Source organism: Oncorhynchus keta, chromosome 33, assembly GCF_023373465.1.
Source record: "Oncorhynchus keta strain PuntledgeMale-10-30-2019 chromosome 33, Oket_V2, whole genome shotgun sequence".
NCBI lineage: Eukaryota > Metazoa > Chordata > Actinopteri > Salmoniformes > Salmonidae > Oncorhynchus > Oncorhynchus keta.
In genome coordinates this window covers 2,856,483-2,879,981 of record NC_068453.1, presented here as the reverse complement: position 1 = coordinate 2,879,981, position 23,499 = coordinate 2,856,483, and the positions used below count along the sequence as shown (strand labels likewise).

Below are 23,499 nucleotides of genomic sequence, written 5' to 3'. Positions count from 1 at the left end.
TGTTGCGCAACGTTGAAGAAAAACTTCGTAGGCTGCTACGTACCATCCGGTGTCATAAACGCTTGCTTGTCCTCTGTGTATGAGTCGAGGTGGGATAGATATCACACTTTGTACTTCAGCATATAGATAACACATGTGTAATACAACTCAGATCGTAAGAGTTTTGTAACTAAAATATAATTTGTTGCTCCGTGAGTTTCAAAGTCTCCGTGTCTGGGGCGATGATCAGTGTAAACAGACACTGTGTAACTCTTTTCCGGTCAGTATTTCGGCACTGTCAGAGGCATCTAAACAATGGCACATACTGGGGAGCACAGAGTTGGAGAGGTAAGCGTTTTGGTAGTAATCTTGCAGGTAATTACTCTATACGTGTGTACTAAACGCTGAGGGGTTGTGTTAAATGAGGAAGACACATTTCAATTGAATGAATGCATTCAGTTGTGCAAGTGGCTAAGTATACTCCTTTCCTTTGCTATTAACCATTGCAGGTCTAGCTTTTGTTTACTACACAGGTGTGCACAAGTTTATTATCCTTAACAAAACGTGTGTCTGTTTGTTAGCCAAGAATTCTCAAATCCACACTGCTCAATGAAGTTGAGTGGCAAGGCGTTTAGTTAGATTAGATTCGTTTTTGGCGGAGTTTAGCTAGCCTCTCAGCTAACGCAGTGGATCTGGACCGATTCCGGCTGAGAGTCAGGCTCGGCCCACGTCACGTGGCCCGAATCTGGGCCACTTTAGGCATATTACGTATGGCTAGGATGCGGGGATTGAGCTCCGGCTGATTCCGGTGACAGTTATCTGGCCCAAATATATTACTTGGGGGCTCGGGCCGATTGAGGCTACTCTATGGCAGATGATTACACGGGCAGCTTCATATAATTCATTAATTTAATTCTTTATTTTTCCATATTTTCTCATTGTTTCTGTGATCAAAAATACAATTAACATTTAAGATTCGTGTTTAAGTAGTATAGTATTTTGATACGTTGTGGGTGGAGGCTCCAGAGTGGTGCAGCGGTCTAAGACACAGCATCAATGCATTCGGAAGAGGGCCGCTTCAGGGCCAATTCCTCATTGCTAGCTGGGCTACAAATGACTACATTGAGTCGTTATTATTCAATGCTTGTAAAAATGCCCATAAATGTTTTTTGTAAGATTTTATAAACAATACAAAACAAACGACAACATCATACATCAACTAGCACACACCACACATCTCCAGCCCCCACATCACTTTCCATCACATGGCCTGAAACTGCACCATTTTGTTTCACTCCATAGCCCACGCACTTTCAATTAAAAAATAAAAACAAATCATAAGATTTTCCATTGTGTTAATGATGGTGTGTTGATAGATTTCTACGGTTTTAGCACACATGACTGTAAGTCGCTTTGGATAAAAGCGTCTGCTAAATGGCATATTATTATTATTATTATTACAGTTTTAGTATACATTTTTTTTTGTCCAACCCATTGGGTATCTCACTACACCCCCATAGGCCATGTCTTGAAATATGCAGACAGTAAGTTTACATAGTAATACTTCTGACAGACAACTTTCTAGCTCCGTCTACAACATCCATACTTTATTTACCTAATTTTCAACAGAAATATGGGTGGGGTATGTTTATTTTTTATTTTTATGGGGGACTTAAGCACTTCCGGCCAATAGTTCGAAGCTAGCTAGCTAGCTCACTATTTATTTGTTTTGTTTTATTTCACCAGGTAGGCGAGTTGAGAACAAGTTCTCATTTGCAACTGCGACCTGACCGAGATAAAGCAAATTGCAATCTAAATCGCTATCGCTTCTCACAACTTCCCAAAAATGAACTCTTGCAAAACTGGCATTTTATGTTCGGTAAGGAGATTCCACAATAACTGGCATAAATGGAAGCTGTTCAGTGTTTTTTTTTTTGAGTGAGTGCAGTTGTTAGGTGCCTTTTGATTTGCACCCAACTCCTAAGGAGGAAGAGTCTCTTTTGTTTTGGCTCAAAGCATTGAACTTGAAGAAACCACCAAACTGACCCAACGTCTGTTCCTATCACTTCGTGGACAAGAGGCCAACTGAAGAGCATCCCTTCCCTGAGAAGTGGCTGGGCTATGATACTCCAGTACAGACCAGAAAGTGACATCTCATCAGGTCATCAACACATACAGGTAGTTGTTAGCTAGCTGCTACTTTCTAGCTATTATCACAGATAGGGTGTCCTGAATCAGGCAGGAGTTAGTTAGCTAACTTAACTAGCTAGCTTAGCTATATTAAGACTCCTAAGTCTTAAGACTGTAGCTATATAATTGTTGCCTAGCTAACTCAGTTAGCTAGCTTGAGGGCAGCCCAACTGATACAGTGTTGCTTGCTTACTAACTAGTCTAGCTAGTTAAAAAAAAAAACTATATATATATATATATATATATATATATATATATATATATATATATATAACCAGGTAGGCTAGTTGAGAACAAGTTTGTCTAACCGAGTTAGTCCCTATATCGTTAGCTATTCAACACTTCTGTCTGACAATGTCTCCCCCATGCTATGATTATCCCCATCCTTGCTGGCATGCCACTGGTGATGCTCGTGAAATGTCTGTAACTACCTAAATTATTAAACATTATCTCAAGTCTTTTCTTTTTTTAACCTAACCCATGACCAGTAGGCTTGTCTGTGTATTTTATTTTGTTAAACTTGTGGCCTCGTTTTTTTTGACAGATGAAGACAACTCTGGTGATGCAGTCTGATCTGAGTGTACCAATGCCACCGCAGTGTAAAGATGCTGATACTCAATGGGAAGTTCCAGCACTGACTGAACACAGCTAAGTATCAAGAGAATCAGTCAACAAGCCCACCTGCCACAAACAAACCCAATGTGGTGGTGCAGAGCCATTGACCCATACCATCCTGAAGAATGACATTAGCTCAGTGTTGTATACTGGCCATCCTTTTCTTTGACCATGTAGCATTTTTGCAGAGTGCATATCAGTGATCAAATACTCTTAACCTTGATGAAGCTGAATCTACTCCAGGGTGATCTTGCTGAACGCTTTGTTGTGTCCCAGGGAGTAGTGTTGCACTCTCTTAGTTCCCCAACACCACTTGCATCATTGACTGCTCTGAAACCACTCTTCAGAAAACACACAACATTGATTCCAGAGGGAAGCCATACAGCCACTATTAGTCCAGTAATACTCTCCAGTATTTGGTGGCCATTGCCCATGTTAGTTTCTCCTGCATATGGAGGCAGATGCAGTGACAAGATCATCACCCAAAACTCTGGCTTCCTGGAATACCTTAGACCTGGCGATGAAGTTATGACAGACAGGGGCTTCACCATCTGAGATCTGCTGAATGAGAGGAAGGTAAACCTTGCCATACCAGCCTTCACTCAGAAAGGAAGCCACAAGCACAAGAAGGATAGCTAATGTGCGTATTCATGTTGAGAGTTATCAGACAACTCCAAGGTGTTCAAAATCCTCTTCCAGACACTTCTCATCAACCTGACACACAAAATGGACAAAGTCCTCAGCATCGGTGCAGCACTTGTTAACATGCAGGGTGAGATCATCCATGAGGATGCCGAGTGAGCAGTGAGAATGTTCATACATCTGAAATGTAACTTTATACACTCATTTCATCCACATGAGATACTGTGTGTGTACAGTGCATCTGGAAAGTATTTAGACCCTTTGACATTTTCCACATTTTGTTACAGCCTAATTCTAAAATATATAAAAATGTTCTCTCTCGTCGATCTACACACAATATAATAGCCCTCAATGACCAAGCAAAAACAAGTTGTATACATTTTTGCAAATGTATACAAAAACAACTGAAATATCACATTTACATAAGTATTCAGACTCTTTACTCAGTACTTTGTTGAAGCACCTTTGGCAGCAATTACAGCCTCAAGTTTTCTTGGGTATGACGCTACAGGCTTGGCACACTACTATTTGGGGAGTTTCTGCCATTCTCTGCAGATCCTCTCAAGTTCTGTCAGGTTGGATGGGGAACGTCGCTGCACCGCTATTTTCAGGTCACTCTAGAGATGTTCCATCAGGTTCAAGTCCGGGCTCAGGCTGGGCCACTCAAGGACATTCAGAGACTTGTCCCGAAGCCAATCCTGTTGGAAGGTGAACCTTCGCCCCAATCTGAGGTTCTGAGCGCTCTGGAGCAGGTTTTCATCAAGGATCTCTCTGTACTTTGCTCCGTTCATCTTTCCCTCGATCCTGACTCGTCTCCCAGTCCCTGCTTCACCATAGAGATGGTGCCAGGTTTCCTCCAGACTTGAAGCTTGGCATTCAAGCCAAATCGTTAAAATTTTGGTTTCATTAGACCAGAGAATCTTGTTTCTCATGGTCAGAGTCTTTAGGTGCCTTTTGGAAAACTCTAAGCGGGCTGTCATGTGCCATTTACTAAGGAGTGGCTTCCGTCTGGCCGCTCTACCATAAAAGCCTGATTAGTGGAGTGCTGGAGAGATGGTTGTCCTTCTGGAAGGTTCTCCCATCTCCACAGAGGAACTCTGGAGCTCTATCAGAGTGACCATTCTGCTCTCGGTCACCTCCCTGACCAAGGCCCTTCTCCCCCGATTGCTCAGTTTGGTCAGGCGGCCAGCTCTAGGAAGTCTTGGTCTTTCTAAACTTCCATTTAAGAATGATGGTGGTTACTGTGTTCTTGGGGACCTTCAATGCTGCATACATTTTTTTTGGTACCCTTCCCCAGATCTGTGCCTCGACACAATCCTGTCTCGGAGCTCTACAGTTTTTGTTCTGACATGCACTGTCAACTGTGGGACCTTATATAGACAGGTGTGCCTTTCCCAATCATGTCCAATCAACTGAATTTACCACAGGTGGACTCCAAGTTGTAAAAACATCAAGGATGATCAATGGAAACAGGGGTCTCATAGTAAAGGCTCTGAATACTTATGTAAATAAGGTATTTCTAGTTTTTCTTTTTAATAAATGAAGCATTTCTAAAACGGTTTTCGCTTTGTCATTATGGGGTATTGTGTGTAGACTGATGAGAAAAAATATCAATTTCAGAATAAGGCTGTAACTGAACAAAATGTGGAAAAGGGGAAGGGGTCTGAACTTTCTGAATGCAATGTATATTTTTTTACTATTTAATCTGAATCATTTGTATGTTCCTACATTTGAAATGTACTGTAACTTTGCATGTTTCTGATAATTACAGGCATCCACTAGGTGCCGCTATCATGCCTTCTTAAATATATTTACAATACATTTTCTTCAACACCAAAATGTCTAACACACCAAGAGGGAAGACAACTGTTTATCAAGTGCCAGCCACACTGTTTTCTTAATTTGTGCACTTGAAAACCAAAACCAGAACCAAACAGGAAACACATTTGAAACCCTTTGACATGCCTCCTTGTCCTTCATTTCAAAAGGTTAAGGAACAAAGAAAATGTCAAGTGCAATTTCAACACCATTTTCCAAGTGTAAGATGAGTTACGGTATGTTCGCATAATAAGTTAATGAAGTGTCATTATGAAAAGAAAGCGCTATGCAAGGTTCAATAAAAATATATTCATAAATCATAAGGAGTTATCCGTAGGCATTAGATAAACATGTATGAAGAGAGCTGTACAAGGCAAGACAAAAAAAACACCAAGAGTTATGCTTGGATAATAAGGTAGAGCTGATTTACAATGCTCAAAATATAAGAACTATTCAAAAACACAAGTATTAGGCACGAGCCTAAATACCACCGATTAACATATTTGGACCACAGAGTTAGTCTGCCTAACTAAAACTCATCTACTATCCTTGGCAGCATGTGTGAAATAGAATACCTTCAGTTTAGAGATAACATCAGCACAGAACTTCACATCAAACGGCACATCAATAACAACCTGCTCGGATAGAGCCAGACAAGCCGTTTACATCTCACCAGTTCTGTGCAGAACATGCCCATTTGCACCTTCATGTAATACCCAAGAGCTCCATTAGGTTGCAGCTGAGGAACCCCATCCATCACATCTGTTAGTTAGCCAGAGAACAGTTTAGTCAGAGACTCACATTTCTTACTCACAACAGGACATTTGATTTCTAGAATTTCTTGAGAGTTTAACACTAAATGGGCTTGCAGAAAGCCATGGCTCCTTGTCACTCACTACTGTGCCTCTACTCTCCTGACTAAACCCACAACTCTCCATCCGTGTGTAGGCAACCTGCTCGTTCTCCTTGCCATATGTGGTTGCCGAGTTCCCATGGAACCTTGGGAAGAGATGCTCCCGCACAAAGTTGTCTGGATTTGTTGAGGTGCGCACAGGAACCTTTGCTGACTACAACACATGGGATGCACTATGTGCTTTAGTGACCTCCTAAAGGCTGGCACATTTACACTCCTCCAGCTTAACATCAACGTCATAAAATGACAAGCGTTTCTGACACTGCATGTTGATGCCATGTTCACCATGAGGCTGCTGGAGCTGTGTGGCTGCCGCTGGAACTTGGACTGTTTGGTTGAGCTTTTATGCACTTGTGCAGAATGATCCCCACTGGAACATTGGCCCCTTCCAAACTCTTTTTTAAATATGTTGTGAGTGGTACACAGGTTGTATGGAGAGTGCTGGTTGAGAACTTGTCACTTGGTTTGTGACGTTTGCCACAGATCTCGCTCAACCTTTTTGGGGATAGATTTGGCTGCGTCGCTGACTTCCACTGGCATTGCTCATTTGTACAGGACACCCCTGTCAATCCACCGCACACAGCATTCTGCACCTTCAACAATCAACTATAGTTAGAATAATCAATTACAGTACAGACCACTAGTTTACATGGTGTTCACGGTTGACTAGTTACAGTTCCTTTTTCACTAGTAGGTTGAGGTTATGATGGTGATTTCCTATTTGATTGTAAAATTCACCTTGCGTCTGTACCTACTTCATGGCCTTTCGAGATTAGACTGATATACTTACATAATGAGCCATTGAAACCAAGAACCGTGTGTCCGACGCAGCAAGATTAGTTTAATGGGAAATGCAACCGCAATGCACTTTGACACGTTGTAGGCTAATTATAGGGAGAAGCACCCATTCAGGTCCTTTTTCACAAGTGATTGCAGCAGCTCACCTGGTGGTTAGTGGAAGGAGGCATCAGCATAGACTATCTGCAGCTCATTTTCCAACCTCTTGTTGTCAAAAAAGGGTACGTCTGGAACAGCGGTGTGAGTTCTCTGTCAGGAAACCCCTCTTGTTTTGAGTACTCTGGAAATGAACCATGATCAAGAACACGTAAAAAGTTGAGGCTCTTCACGTTCAGCAAACCTCTGGGTTATGTGTAGTATGATTCCATTTTAGTATTTCAAAGTACAGCTGTCGGTATCTGTCCAGGAGGCCATATCAAGAAGCTGATTAAACAGTGATCTGCACAGGTGCAGCTTGTGCTGGGGACAAAAAAAAGCGACTCTAAAATGTGCAGTTTTGTCATGCAAAACAATGCGACAGATATCAAGTTGAGGGAGTGTGCAATTGGCATGCTGACTGCAGGAGTGTCCACCGGAGCTATTGCCAGATAATTTAATGTTCACTGCTCTACCATAAGCCGCCTACGTCGTTTTGGAGAATTTCGCAGTATGTCCAACCGACCTCACAACCACAGACCACGTGTATGGCGTCGTGTGGCTGAGCGGGTTTGCTGACGTCAACGTTGTGACCAGAGTGCCCAATGGTGGTGGTGGGGCTATGGGATGGGCAGACATAAGCTACGGACAATGAACACAATTGCATTGTATCAATTTGAATGCACAGGGATACCGTGACGAGACTGAGGCCCATTGACGTGCCATTCATCTGCCGCCATCACCTCATGTTTCAGCATGATAATGCATGTCCCCTTGTCGCAAGGATCTGTACACAATTCCTGGAAGCGTCCCAGTTCTTCCATGGCCTGCATACTCACCAGACGTGTCACCCATTGAGCATTTTTGGGATGCTCTGAATCGACGTGTATGACAACAGTGTTCCAGTTCCTGTATTTGTATTTCCAGTCTTGTGAAATCCATAGATTAGGGCTTAATGAATTTAGAAAACATTTCTGATTTCCTAATATGAACTGTAACTCAATCTTCAAAATTGTTGCATTTTGCACTTATTTTTCTTCAGTATAACACCCTTATCTTTGACATAGTGTGCTATGAATGTTAATTGACATTTGCAGGATATGTCTGTGGTGTCATCCACCTGGACTGCAATGTAGGGTGCTGAACTGATCTCACTGTCAACAGGGTTGGGTAGGTTACTTTTTTTAAATGTAATCCGTTAGTTACCTGTCTAAAATTGTAATCAGTAACGTAACTTTTGGATTACCTAAACTCTAACGTAATCTGATTACTTTCCGTTTCTTTTGGATTACTTCACCTGTAAAACATAAGAAAAAAATATTACCAATTTAACAACATTTATTGCAGAACCACATTAGAACACATCGCAAAACATCAACAAATGTATTTAAGCCCCGTATAACTGCCTCTATCATTCGTCCTTCATCCTGATCTTGTCCATTTACACTTATATGATCTGATCACAGTCAGACCACAATGCATCTTTTAATCGTGTACACCTGTCTAAAAGTGTGGGCACAAACACAATGTGCAGGACAAAGTATACATGTTAAAACCAGGTATAAGTAAGGGCTTAAGTAACATAGATGGTGCTAAACACTTATCCACGGGACACCGGTACAAAAAGGTATGAAAATGTTTCCACTCACTACTGTAAGTCGCTCTGGATAAGTGTCTGCAAAATGACTAAAATGGGAAATAGGTTGATTTTTTTTTCTTTTTCTTTTTACACATTTAGTCCGAGCTAGGTGCAATAAACCAACATATCAGACTTGGCACTGCAGTCGGCCTATTCTGAAGCTAGCCTACTCAGATGATTGAAGGCAGAAATTGCTGTTGTAATTGCAGCAAAATGACATGCTCTAGATGAGCACCAGGCATCCTGTTTCCACCATAGCTGAAAAGAGGGGGCACTGGAGTGTTGTACTTCAGAAACAAGTTCTGGACTATGGGAAACGATTTCAAGGAGTCCAAAGACTTGTCTTTGAGGTACTTCCTCACCATGTCCTCTGCAGTGCCACGGGCCCTATTTGTTGCACCTCCGGGGAAAAAAATGTGCATTCTGACTCAGACTCATTCTGTGCTCCCTCATCAACCTCTTCGGAGTGTGTGTTCTACATAGAAGCTGTTTCTTGAACTAATGTGCTCTGCGCCTCCTCCCTCTTTCCAGGGTTGTGCCAACACAGTCGAAACTTTGTCACTGTAGCAGGTGTCATTTTTGCTTCATGGGTGCTTAGCATAGGTCCAAACCGCTTGTTGTTGGGATAAGAAAGCCAAGAAAACACTTCTTCTCCATGAAGATCAATAGAGGATGTGAGTGGCTGTAGGACTGTACTGTACTCCTTGAGAAAAGAAATCTCACGAGGATGTAGTTTGCTGCTCACACCCAGGTCTTCACAGATTTGCCCCAGCTGGTCAATGTATAAACATTGGGTTGTTATTTTACCTGAAATGTACAAGGTCCTTTTTTTTGCTTGGATCTTCGTAGAATTTTGACCCATTTTGAGTCACACAAAATCATTGGGCTCTACTACGACAATTAATCCACAGATAAAAAGGGAAACTAAGTTTAGTTTCTAGTAATCTCTCCTAGTTCTTCTTCTGTGGACATTATATGGCGGTTGACAACCAACTTTAAGGTGTGTTACCGCTACTGACTGGAGTGTGGACCTCGTTCATCTTTCAGTCACCCCAGAACAAATTAACTAGCAACAGCAAGCTAGCTAGCTAGCTAAATGTCCATGAATGTTTCGACCTGGCCCCAAATTAATATAGTTGGTTCAGAATTAGTTTTGATATTTCAACCTGTGTCCTGATCGCGTCTGGTGGGGATAGACAAACTCACCATGCGCACACGTGGAGCCGGTTTGGTCATAATGTAAAGGTTGCTCTTCAAAATTGTGTGATATGTAAGTTTTCATTTTAAACTATCTATATTTGTCAGTCCAAAATTACTTTTTAATTCTGTAATCGAAAGAGATGTATTTCCTGTTAAAGTTATTTACAGTTTCTATGCCTTTAGTTTTCCATGTGGCCCAATTTATCGGTGAATTTTGAAACGCTACCCAAGTATTGTTCCATAAGGTTGTGTTGTTAGGAAGTGATATTGGTTCTTGTAGAATGTTTAATTTTCTTCCATTTTGTTAATGTTCTTAACAAGTATTGACTGATACTGACTTGATGAAGTCAAGAGGTAGGCTACACTCCTCAAAGCCATCATCTCGCCACTCAACTCCATCTGTCTGTCTGTACAGAGTTCCACATTGCAACCCCTGTAGCAGCGTACGACCTGAGGAAAGTGGACCTGACCCCTCTGGAACAGAGGAAACTGACCTTTGACTCTCATGCCATGGTCATTGAGCTGGAGAGCAATGGTGGGTGCATCATTTTGGACTTGATCTGTAATTCTGCTTCTGTGTTGCCTTTTCTGAAATATATTCTGAAGTGGAAGTCACATTCAGACCAGGAAAGGCAAATAAGGTGATAATTGATCCACAGTGTAATAAAGAAAACTGGACTGTTGTAATCCTGATGATCAAATCTTTAATGATTTCTCTATTTTCAGGCTTTGAAAAGCGCCAAGCAGAAATCATAGTAGCGGCTCTGGTGACTCTGGCAACAGCCAACATGGACGTAGTGTACAAAGACATGGTGACTGGAGCACACCAGGTACCACACACACAGCACACCCGGTACCCCACACTCACAGGACACCAGTTACCACACACACACCACACCAGGTACAAAACACAGCCCACCAGGTACCACACACACACCACACTCACAGTAGTCCAGGTACCACACACTGCACTCACAGCAGCCCAGTTACCACACTCAAAGCAAACCAGGTACCACAATCACAGCAGCCCAGGTAACACACACACACCACACTCACAGCGGCCCAGTTACCACACCACACCAGATACCACACTCACAGCAGCCCAGTTACCACACTCACACCACACCAGGTACCACACTCATATCAGCCCAGGTACCACACTCAAAGCAAACCAGGTACCACAATCACAGCAGCCCAGGTACCACACACACACACACACCACACTCACAGCAGCCCAGGTACCACACGCACACACCAGTTACCACAGGCACACACACCACACTCACAGCACACCCGTTACCACACTCACAGCAACCGAGGTACCACGCACCCCACACTCACAGCAGTCCAGGTACCACACACACAGCACACCAGGTGCCACACACACAGCACACCAGGTACCACACACACCACACCCACAGCATCCCGCTTGCTACCCAAGCTAAAGAAGACCAGACTATCACTTACACTTGTGACTGCTGGTATGTATGACAGTGTGTGCTTCAGTTACACCCATGGAATTGCAATACTCTGAACCTTCACCCCCACATTACACCCTCTTTCAACCACTCCATTGTAGGTTGTTTCTGTTGTAAGACACCCCCGCCCCCCTTCTCTCGCTCTCTCTCCTGTGTATCTTGTTTAGGAGATTGCGCTGCAGCAGATCATGGCTCACCTGGACTCCATCAGGAAAGACATGGTGATCCTGGAGAAGAGTGAGTTTGCCAACCTGCGCTCGGAGAACGCTGTACGTACATAAACCCTTTCCTCCTCCACACAATCACTGCCTGTCTATCTCTCCTGAGCTAACAAGTGCACTAGGGATCTATAATAATAATAATAACAATATGCATTCTACATAAACCTGTATGTCTCTCTGCAGAAAATGAAGACAGAGTTGGATCAGATAAGGAACAGGCTGATGGTGAGAAGTGATGAGAGCCAAAAAAATACTACTATTTTTATTGATGAACATGTTACCTTTTTTTATTTTTTTTTATTTTACCCCCTTTTCTCCCCAATTTCGTGGTATCCAATTGTTAGTAGTGACCATCTTGTGTCATCGCTACAACTCCCATACGGGCTCGGGAGAGACGAAGGTTGAAAGCCATGCGTCCTCCGAAACACAGCCCAACCAAGCCGCACTGCTTCTTAACACAGCGCGCATCCAACCCGGAAGCCAGCCGCACCAATGTGTCGGAGGAAACACCGTGCACCTGGCGACCTTGGTTAGTGTGCACTGCGCCCGGCCCGCCACAGGAGTCGCTGGTGCGCGATGAGACAAGGATATCCCTACTGGCTAAACCCTCCCTAACCCGGACGATGCTAGGCCAAATGTGGGTCGCCCCACGCACCTCCCGGTCGCGGCCAGCTGCGACAGAGCCTGAGCGCGAACCCAGAGTCTCTGGTGGCACGTGTGTGTCCTGTTCTGGACTATTCAGCAGGAGTGTGGGGTGCTAAGAGGTATTTTAGAAAGGAACATGTCCATAACAGAGCAGTACGTTACTTTTTAGGTGTCCACAAGTTTGCACCTATACTTGCAATAACTGGGGACATGGGCTAGGATCCCTGTGCGGTGAGATGGAAGGCATGTGTGGTGAGACTATGGGATAGACTGTTGGATATGCCAAATGCCAGAAGAGCTAGTAAAGTTTTTCAATGGGATCTATCTATAGGGGGAACATGGACAACTGAAATGTTTGACCTTTTTCAACAGTCTGACTGTGAACATCTTTACAAAAAAACAAATTAAGGGAGACATGGATATGATTAAAAAAACAACTGTTGATGCAATATGAAAAAGAATGGGTGGAGGAGATTAATCTTAAACCCAAGTTGAGAACCTTTTGTTTTATTAAGGGTGAATTTGTGTGTGAGTGATATTATGTATAACCTACCTAAAAGCAAGAGATCGCCATGTGCACAGGTAAGATCAGAGATATTGTCTCTGCGTATTGAAACAGGTCCGATCAGGGATATTTCCTCTGCGTATTGAAACAGGTCAGATCAGGGATATTTTCTCTGCGTATTGAAACAGGTCAGATCAGGGATATTTTCTCTGCGTATTGAAACAGGTCAGATCAGGGATATTTTCTCTGCGTATTGAAACAGGTCAGATCAGGGATATTTTCTCTGCGTATTGAAACAGGTCAGATCAGGGATATTTTCTCTGCGTATTGAAACAGGTCAGATCAGGGATATTTTCTCTGCGTATTGAAACAGGTCAGATCAGGGATATTTCCTCTGCGTATTGAAACAGGTCAGATCAGGGATATTGTCTCTGCATACTGAAACAGGTCAGATCAGGGATATTTCCTCTGCGTATTGAAACAGGTCAGATCAGTGATATTTTCTCTGCGTATTGAAACAGGTCAGATCAGGGGTATTTCCTCTGCTTATTGAAAAAGGTTGGTAATTGTGGTGAAATGGAAGAGGAAAGACTAACTATTGTAACCTTGACGAAATAGAGAATGAAACTGATTTTATCCTCTATTGCCTTTTCTACCAAGATATACACTTGCTCTTATTCCGGAAAGACCACCAGATATACCCTAGCATTATGTGGCTGAACGATGAGAAACTGAAATGTTTTTTTTATCCATTGTATATTTCCGTTTGCAAAATATTTAGATAAAGCCTGGAATAAAAGGAAAAATGTCTACCTATAATTATAAAAAAACATTTAGCTTCTATGTCGTAAATGGCACGTGTGTATGTAGATTGTGTATAGGCTTGTGTCCCACATGAATCTTCTCTTTGTGCTAGACTGGGTTCAAATGCCTTCTGTTTCTTTATGTATTTATTTATCTCTATATGTTATGCATGTACACTACCATTCAAAAGTTTAGGGTCACTTAGAAATGTCCTTGTTTTGAAAAGAAAATAACTTTTTGTCCATTAAAATAACATCAATACAGTGTAGACATTGTTAATGTTGTAAATGACTGTTGCAGCTGGAAACGGAAGATTTTTTAATGGAATATCTACAGAGGCCCATTATCAGCAACAATTGTGTTAGCTAATCCAAATGTGTCATTTTAAAAAGCCGATTGATCATTAGAAAACCCTTTTGCAATTATGTCAGCACAGCTGAAAACTGTTGTCCTGATTAAAGAAGCAATAAAACTGGCCTTTATCTGTGGGTTCGATTACAGGCTCAAAATGGCCAGAAACATAGAACTTACATCTGAAACTCGTCAGTCTATTCTTGTTTTGAGAAATGTAGGCTATTCCATGTGAAACAGATGCCTCACAAGTCTTCAACTGGTAGCTTCATTAAATAGTACCTGCAAAACACCAGTCTCAACATCAATCGTGAAGAAGCAACCCTGGGACGCTGGCCATCTAGGTAGAGTTCCTCTGTCCAGTGTCTGTTCTTTTGCCCATCTTAATCTTTTCTTTTTATTGGCCAATCTGAGAAATGGCTTTTTCCTTTGCAACTCTGCCTAGGCGGCCAGCATTCCGGAGTTGCATCTTCACTGTTGACATTGAGCCTGGTGTTTTGCGGGTACTATTTAATGAAGCTGTCAGTTGAGGATTTGTGAGGCATCTGTTTCTCAAACTAGACACTAATGTACTTTTCCTCTGTATGGCACCAAGGGCCTCCCACTACTCTTTCTATTCTGGTTAGAGCCAGTTTGCACTGTTCTGTGAGGGGAGTTGTACACAGTGTTGTACAAGATCTTCAGTTTCTTGCCTATTTCTCACATGGTATAGCCTTCATTTCTCAGAACAAGAATAGACTGAGTTTCAGAAGAAAGTTCTTTGTTTCTGGCCATTTTGAGCCTGTAATCGAACCCACAAATGCTGATGCTTCACATACTCAACTAGTCTAAAGAAGGCCAGTTTTATTGCTTCTTTAAATCAGAAGAAAAAAAATTCAGCTGTACTAACATAACGAAAAATTGCAAAAGGTTTTCTGATGATAAATCAGCCTTTTAAAATGATAAACCTGGATTAGCTAACACAACGTGCCATTGGAACACAGGAGTGATGGTTGCTGATAATGGGTCTCTGTATGTCTATGTAGACATTCCATTAAAAATCTGCCGTTTCTAGCTACAATAGTAATTTACAACAAATGTCTACACTGTATTTCTGTTCAATTTGATGTTATTTTTATGGACTTTTTTTTACTTTTCTAAGTGACCCCAAACTTTTGAACGGTTGTGTTGTGTGTATTCTTTTACTGCTCTATGTATATATTTGTTTGGATAACCTTATTTACCATTATGTATTGATTTTTACCTTACATTTCTCTCATTATGTGATGCGCAAAGAATTATTGTAATGTTTGTTTGTGTCAATTAATCCCATAAGGGATGGGTTGCCAATTGGTGATTTGACATGAAAATAAAATGTAATTCATTCACTATATTATTACTGTATGTTCTATGTAATTCTGAGTTATCATTTCATCTGTTTATTGTTAAACTATAACTTATGAATCATGTAATAGTTTATCAGTCATCTCTGGTGCTATCAGATAGCTCAGTGGTTTCTCACTCAGTAAGTACATCATGTGACTTGTGTGGATACATCCAAAATGGCACCCTATTCCCTACATAGTGCACTGCTTTTGGGCCCTGGTCAAACGTTGTGCACTATAAAAGAGAATAAGTTGCCTTTTGGGATGCTACAATAACTTGTGTATCCTGTTTTCACTTCAGGAGGAGAGTAAGAAGGTCCGAGCTGAGGCCAAGCTGGACATCAACCTGGAGAGGAGCAGGGTCACTGACATGGTGTGTGCGTGCGCATACGCGTGTGATTGGTTATTACTCCTGAGACCTTGAATTGACATTCTGCCACATGCTTTCTCTCTCTCTCTTTCTCACTGGGCATCTGTCTCTTTGTCAGTTTACTGAGCAGGAGAAGAAACTTATGGAGAACAGCACAGAGTACCACAGAAAGGTAAAATGCCATCTTGTCCATGATGATATTTCTATAGTCCCACCACAGGCTATAACAGCTGCATTTCTTTATGGGGCGGATTCCCAGAAACAGATTAAGCCTAGTCCTGTATTAAGAAGCACATTTTAGTCCAGGACTAGGCTTATACCATGTCTGTGAAACCAGCCATATGAGTATAGTAATATGATTCCCTATGTTAATGTTCTCCTCAGAATGCAGTCATTGACCACGAAACAATGGAGACGACTAAAAAGATTGATCTAGAGGTGGCCTCCCTGAAAACTCTACTGGAGTCGCTGAAGCTGGAAACCATCCGCTACCTTGCAGGTAGTGTGTGTTTGTATGCCAAATCAAATGTTATTTGTCACATGCTTCATACGCAACAGGTCTAGACTAACAGTGAAATGCTTACTCACGGGTCCTTTTCCCACGATGCAGAGTTAAAGATATGTGCTTGTGTGTGTTTGTTGACACATTTCTGTATATTCAACTATTCTTTGAAATATGGTATGAATTTAAGTGGGATCATGATATACCCCCCTCTGCTTTTCTTTTTGGTAGCGTCCGTTTTCGCCTGCCTAGCGATTGCCTTGGGATTTTACCGCCTTTGGAAGTGACCGTCTCTGCTGTGGGGGTTTGATTGCATTGTACATAGATCCCACTGGGTGCACACTGGTTAAATCAACGTTGGTTTCATGTAATTTCAATTTCTACTTTTATGTATTTCTACTTTTAAATGGCAATCTAGAGTACATGGAGAGCTAAGACTAAGGCCAAGCATGAGTCATTAAAATCAATTAATCAACCTATTAAACAAAGTCAATCAGATATTTTGAACATAACTGTTGAGTGATACAATGTACAATAAACCTATTCATAGGCACTATATCTATAGGTTATACAAATGGCTCATACTTCCAAGAACTGTATTTGGATATGGATTCCACATGACTTGGAAATAAATAACTTTTCCCAATGAACCACATTTATTGAATACTTAAATCATTGTCCATTCCTGATTTTGATTTCAGTTCGTCTTTAATTTCCAAGCTGCCGATAGTGATGCAACAGACTAACACAGAACACAAACCGTCTGTGTGCGTGCGCTATCCTGCATAAATTTATTTTGTCCCCCTACACCAAATGCGATCACCACACGCAGGTTAAAATATCAAAACAAACTGAACCAATGACATTAATTTGGGGACAGGTCAAAGCATTAAACATGTATGGCAATTTAGCTAGTTAGCTTGCACTTGCTAGCTAACGTTAATTTGTCCCATTTATCTAGCTTGCAGTTGCTAGCTAATTTGTCCTGGGATATAAACATTGAGTTGTTATTTTACCTGAAATGCACAAGGTCCTCTACTCCGACAATTAATCCACACATAAAACGGCCAACCCAATCGTTTCAAGTCATCTTTCCAGGCTTTTTCATCTTTGAACTTATATGGTGATTGGCATCTAAAATGTCATAGTATTACCACGACAACCAGCAAAACAGTTAGTCTTTCAATCACCGACGTGGGTACAACCAATGAGGAGATGGCACGTGGGTACCTGCTTCTATAAACCAATGAGGAGATGGGAGAGGCAGGACTTTCAGCGCAATATGCATCAGAAATATTAAGTTCTATTTTAGCCCTTGGCGTCGCAGACGCTCGCGAGCAGTGTGTATTTTGCGATGCTTGCGCATGCAACGTGTCCAGTCTGGTCAGCATGTAACAATTCCTCCTCCACCATACTCGACACCCTTGACCCACTACACAATGCCCTATCACACCTGGACAAAATTAAATACCTACAGTATGTGAGAATGCTGTTCGACAACAACTCAGCTTTCAACACCAATGTGCCCTCCTTCGTAGCCTTGGGTCTAAAGTCCTCCCTGTGGATCCTAGATTTCCTTATGGGCCGACCCCAGGTGGTGAGGGTAAGCGAACACCTCCCCATGCTGATCCTCAATACAGGGAACACCCAGTACTCAGCCATGCACCTTAAGACTGCTTCCCTATGTAATTAGTCATTGAACACTGGTCACTTAAATGTTTACATACTGTTTTACCCAATGATGTATATACTGTATTCTAGTCAAGGCTCATCCTGTATACACTTGATATACTGTAAGTCCAAATAGTTTACAGTGGGTGCATTGCAAAGTTCTGGGAATAAACACTGCCAGGGTAGTTCACATATCTCATATGCACTCAGACTTGGAGAAACAGACAAACTTGTCCTTCCTGACATTTACAATGCAATTTATTTTACGTACCTCGACCACTCCATTAGAGCAATGTCGAATTATTCTGTACTCCAGAATGACTCGTTTGACAGGTGCCCTGCTTCCTAAATCGAAGCACAACACATCATATCCATCAGTTTGCGTGAAATCCAACATGTTTCTTCTGACCAACAGATACAAAAAAATCCACTATAGTGATTTTCAGATTTAAATTTCTATTTGATATTTCAAACGGACCCACGAAGTTCGGCATATCTTGTTGACCCCAAAACGTATTTCTTCTATATAAAATCGGGAGTCTGCAGAAGTAGATGTGTTGTTCACAATTTTTTGAACGAATGTCCATTTATCCTTATTTCCACCGCCATCAGATTCAAGCTCCAATTCTGCTTCCACCATCAACCTGGCTGCAGCGGCGCTTTCGTGACGTTGTCAGCTAACATGCTGTCCAAACCACCTGCGTTGCTTGCGAGAGCATTGTAAAATAAATGTACATGTTATTCAATCCAAACTGCTCACGCTATTACATAGCTCGCAGATCCTGCCTCTCCCAAATATGTTTTATAACTGACCCAAGATAGACCAGAACCTGTAATTTCCAATCGGAGCAAATGAATCATAGTGGGCAGAATAAGCAAGGAGGTGGGCAGAGCCAAGCACGATCTAGTGAGATCATATTGGCTCATTCTAGCATTTACTTGCTTATTTCTGTTAGGGAACCCCTACTCGAAGTGCGCATGTGCAATAACTTAATTTATCCTTGCACTCCTTCTAAACAATGCCATTTTTTTAACCAAATTTGGCATAGGGTAAAGTCTACTAAATGCAGCCCACTATGTCACAGATTCTAGTTTTGGAAACAGAAAACTGTACGGAGATCAAATGTTTGATCAATGAGAAAATGTGCAGAATCTCGGCTCAAATCCATCTCGCGCCATCTTCTCCCACTTCCGGACACTATCTCCTAGGACAAATTCGCTAGCAACAGAGAGCTAGCTTTAATACCCATAAATATTTCGACCCCTCCCCAAATTCATATAGTTGGTTTTGGTACTTTGACCTGCTAGTCGTGGACGCTTCTGGGGGACAGACAAAACAACATGCGCACGCGAGTAGCCGGTTTAGTCAGCATGTAATCCGTCTATTATGCAATGCATTCGAATTTTATTGGCTAACCGAAGATGGTAACATTTTGACCAATTAGGTTGAATGAATGAGTCGTTCGCCAAAAGTTCACGCGCACGCAACTCAAACTATCCAATAGGAGGACACCAACTGAGGCTGTATAAAAATTATTTTGTATGACGCGTTTAGTTGATCGAGTTGCAGCCGCCATCTTCTGACATAAAAAAGAAGAGTGGAAACGTCGATTACAGATGCAAAGGGAATACAAAATAATTCGTAACGAGTTGGAAAATAAATATAAAGTCAAATGTGTTTATGGACTGCCTCGTAATAAATGGTTATGTTTCTGATAAGATTGGTTTAGTAGTTGATCGATCACACATCGCAAAGATGGACGACGCGGCGAGGGAAGATGCCTGCCGAGAGTATCAGTCCTCCCTCGAAGATTTGACATTCAACAGTAAACCTCACATCAACATGCTGACCATTCTGGCAGAGGAGAATCTGCACTTCGCCAAGGATATCGTCGCAATAATTGAAGCACAAATCACCAAGGTTTTTATGAATATAGAATTTTCAATTTCAGCTATTAACTTCGATGAAGAAAGCTAACAGTAGCCTTGAAACAGCTGCCCATGGCAACATCATGGCGGCAACACTGTTGAATCGCTGTTCTTGTTGTAGCGTCATAACGTTGGCTAACGTTTCTTGTCAACAGTACCAGTTTCAACAAAATAACGTTATAGCAATTAATTTCATGCTGATTACATTTAGAAAGGTAATGTAACATTATCTAGGCTAGCTAATGTTATCCCCTGAGCTAGTTAGCTAACGTTAACATGCCATTTCCCGTAGCCGATTGTCATTTGCTAGGAAATAATTCAGAAATTCAGTTGCCAGATCAGAGTAACGTTAGGAAGCCACCATTTATTTGTCAGATCTTATATAAAGACGTTATGCTGTGGGGTATTTTTCACATTTCAGAACTTAACACTATTTGGAAACACGTTAACGGTACCGAAACCGAATCAAATATGGCGACATGACGGAGGAAACTTAATGGCTATTTCAGTTAGCTAACGCTAGCATGCCAGTGCAAAGCATTCCACAAGTTTGACAGGTTTACACACGTGGTTTGGCCACATCAATTTCCAAATTTAAGCCAGTACACACTGGCCTACCTAACAATGCAAAATAGTTATTGCATACATTTAGGCCTCGTTTCACTTTCTACATAAATTACTTGAACCAGAATCTGGGTTTACAGGATACGTTGAATATGGGGTCTCCTTAAGGCCATGAAGCAGATTTTCATGCTTAATAATGTATAATAAAAAAAGAGTCCGCTACTTACAAAGGAATGGAGTTTCGCTGAGCAACTATTACGGCTGGTATGTACTTCCACAAAATTTGTAACCGAAAAAATGTATCGTGTGGAAAGAAACTCTTGTTTTTGGCCAAGTGCACATGAGCCAAATCCACCTCCAATAAAATCACTAATTACTGCCATGCACGGGTCGATCGGCTGATCCAGTGGCAGGAAAGGTAATTTGTTTGTAACTTCAGGTGGCCTACAGGCCTAACGTTACTGCTGGTTAGTTATTGTTAGACAAAAGTATCTAGCTAGCTGGAGTAATAATAACAAAACAAATAATAGGTACACAAAGATGCAGATCGAATATGTAGCTGTTGACATTTAGAATAGTGTCAATAGTTTTCTTGTGAAAGTAAACTGGTCTCTTTCAATTTGACTTATCAGCTGCTTTTGATATTATCTATTTGAATTTTGAAATGTCAATGAATGGTAAAATGTGATAATAAAAAATATGAAATATGCTTTTTGTCTTTTTTATTTCCCAGTGTAATTTATTGGTACAGAATCAGATCTCTGCTTATTGCCTGATTGGTGTTAAACTCCGTTTTTGATCAATGTGATGATCATTGTCACTTATCAGAACCAAGGCGTTCACCATTTATATGGGAATGTCTATTGGCTTAAATGCAGTATATTTGTATATTTTGAGTTATTTTGTGTTTTATTGACATGTGAATTGGGTTTACAACTGAAATTGTCATGTTTGCTCATGACCATTTATCAAGTAAAGTCCTAGTGATTTGCTTTTCATGGCACATTGTTCAAGACTTATCTTGCAATTGCACATTTTAAATGAACCCCCCCCAAATCCTGCTCTATTCTTGTCGACTTCCTCTTAGTATGTTACATCCTATTTTTGTTCTAAAAGGGAGATAATACTTCTTCAAATGGACTGCCCCCTCAGTGGGGTGTTATAACGGGGACTTAATTCAATAAAACGGGAATGTACAGGGAGTGATCTCTCTGCCAGAGACACTCTTTTGAGGTAATTAAAAAGGAGGGTGGGGGGGGGCTTGAACCATTTCTTCTGGATGGACAATATTTTTTTTTCTTTCTGTGCCCGATACAAGACACAAGTAATAGTTGAACAAAGTACTTTTTATGGACATTCAATGTTTTGATCCAGAATGAAGACACGTCACTATTTTTTGTTTTTTTGGACTGCTATTTTCCTTATGGATTAAAAAAAACACCTTGTTCCTGTAACCGGTGAAAATAGGCTGATTTTTATAACAGTTTTCCCCCCTACATGCAGAACAATTGTCAACTGTTTTTTCCTGCAATACATTTTTTTCTGATCTATCATGCCACGGACAATCAATTGATTTTTACATTAAAAAAAAAAAAGGAACGTTTTTAAAGTTATTACCCAAGACTGACAAGGATTTTTTTTCTTCTAGCCCAAACACTTCTTACGTTAACTTTTTGCTTAACTAATACATAATCAATGTGATGCCTTTTTTTATCTGAAATGTTGGTATTAACCCCTGTTGTTTTCTAAACTTGTTGAGTTTTCTATTACCCTAGGCTCCAGCTGCCGAGAAGCTTCCAGTTTTGTACTTAGTGGATTCCATAGTGAAGAATGTTGGAGGCGAATACCTTGCAGTGTTTGCTAAAAACCTAGTCACTTCATTTATATGTGTTTTTGAAAAGGTATATACTACTTTATTTTTGTGCATTCTTGAAGATTAATAAGCACCTTTTATACAATTAGCTGACCACTGTACTGCTTGCTTTTGTCTAGTCGATCTCTTGCCTTGTATAATGCATTTTTACTAATAAAATGGTGTTTGTGTGGTTCCCCTTTGATTTGGGGAAGTGCTTGATTGGAAAATATCCAAGTCATTAATTGTCTTTGCATTAAAATGCAGTGTGGTATACAGAATGTGTAATATTTCACACAGTTTAACAGTTAATACAAAGCACCTTTGTTAGTGTAAGTAGACACATTTTCTACGTGCCTTCTTGATCTTGCCTGAATTCAATGTACTGCTAAACTATAGGCCTTTGACGGTAGAATGTGTTCGTTTGTGAAGTATTGTGCTGCAGGTCTTTGAGTTGCGCTGTGGTCCAAGCTGTGTCCTCTGTTTTGTAGGTGGATGAGAACACTAGGAAAAGTCTGTTCAAATTACGCTCCACCTGGGATGAGATCTTCCCACTGAAGAAACTCTACGCTCTGGACGTGCGAGTCAACTCTCACGACCCGGCCTGGCCCATCAAAGCACTGCCCCCTACTGTGAACGCCAGCATTCATGTCAACCCTAAGTTTTTAAAACATGTGAGTAAACTGTCTGTATATCTCTATGTGTCCGAGAGGAGGATCTGCTGTTCTGAAAGCGTCTGTGGATAGAGGAAAGTAGAAACTGCGCCAAAGTTATTCAAGTTTTGCTGTTTATTGCACAACCTTCGTGACAATATGATCCGTAAAGTAAAAGACATCCTGACCCTTTGCAACACTGGACATTTCTACACACACACACTCCGCTACCTGTCGACCTGAGTCCTTCCCATCCCTGAATGTTTTCTCCCCGCTCCAGCCTGAGGAGGTGACCTCCCCTAGGGCCCTGTCCCCTGCACCCCTAGCCCGTGCCCCAGCCCCTGCTCCCCAGCCTGCAGTGGTCCCCAGCGTCAGTGAGAAGAGCATCACCCAGGAGCAGGTGATAAGGCAGCAGCTGCTGGCCAAGCAGAAACAGCTACTGGAGCTACAGCAGAAGAAGATTGAGCTTGAGCTGGAGCAGACCAAGGCACAACTGGTGAGACTCACTATTGTACCCATTTTCCCCCTTTTGAAAATCTAATTGAAATGTTTTAAAATATGTATGTATATATGTGTGTGTCTATATGTTTGGTCCGCAGGGAGCAGGGTGAGAGTAGACACTTTCAGAAGTGTTGGTGTTTTGTAACATTTAATCTATTAA

The 23,499-nt window shown here is 41.4% G+C and overlaps 2 protein-coding genes across 3 annotated transcripts in view; both read left to right on the top strand.

Moving 5' to 3' along the window:
- Positions 1-9: 9 nt before the first annotated feature.
- Positions 10-16,824, top strand: ccdc90b (coiled-coil domain containing 90B). Its single transcript, XM_035748374.1, has 9 exons — positions 10-327; positions 10,345-10,464; positions 10,656-10,759; positions 11,575-11,676; positions 11,812-11,853; positions 15,599-15,670; positions 15,786-15,839; positions 16,052-16,166; positions 16,401-16,824. The coding sequence occupies exons 1-9, from the start codon at positions 222-224 to the stop codon at positions 16,454-16,456; spliced, it is 771 nt and encodes a 256-aa protein (XP_035604267.1). The 5' UTR covers positions 10-221; the 3' UTR covers positions 16,457-16,824.
- A 2,553-nt stretch (positions 16,825-19,377) lies between these two features.
- Positions 19,378-23,499, top strand: part of pcf11 (PCF11 cleavage and polyadenylation factor subunit) — a 32,651-nt gene continuing 28,529 nt past the window's right edge. The window contains exons 1-4 of one of the 2 annotated variants that reach the window (XM_035748370.2): positions 19,378-19,761; positions 22,109-22,234; positions 22,677-22,859; positions 23,119-23,334. In XM_035748370.2, the coding sequence (XP_035604263.1) occupies positions 19,522-19,761; positions 22,109-22,234; positions 22,677-22,859; positions 23,119-23,334 (765 nt within the window). In that variant the 5' untranslated portion in view covers positions 19,378-19,521. The remainder of the gene's footprint in view (positions 19,762-22,108; positions 22,235-22,676; positions 22,860-23,118; positions 23,335-23,499) is intronic. The other variant, XM_035748372.2, reaches the window with a different exon arrangement.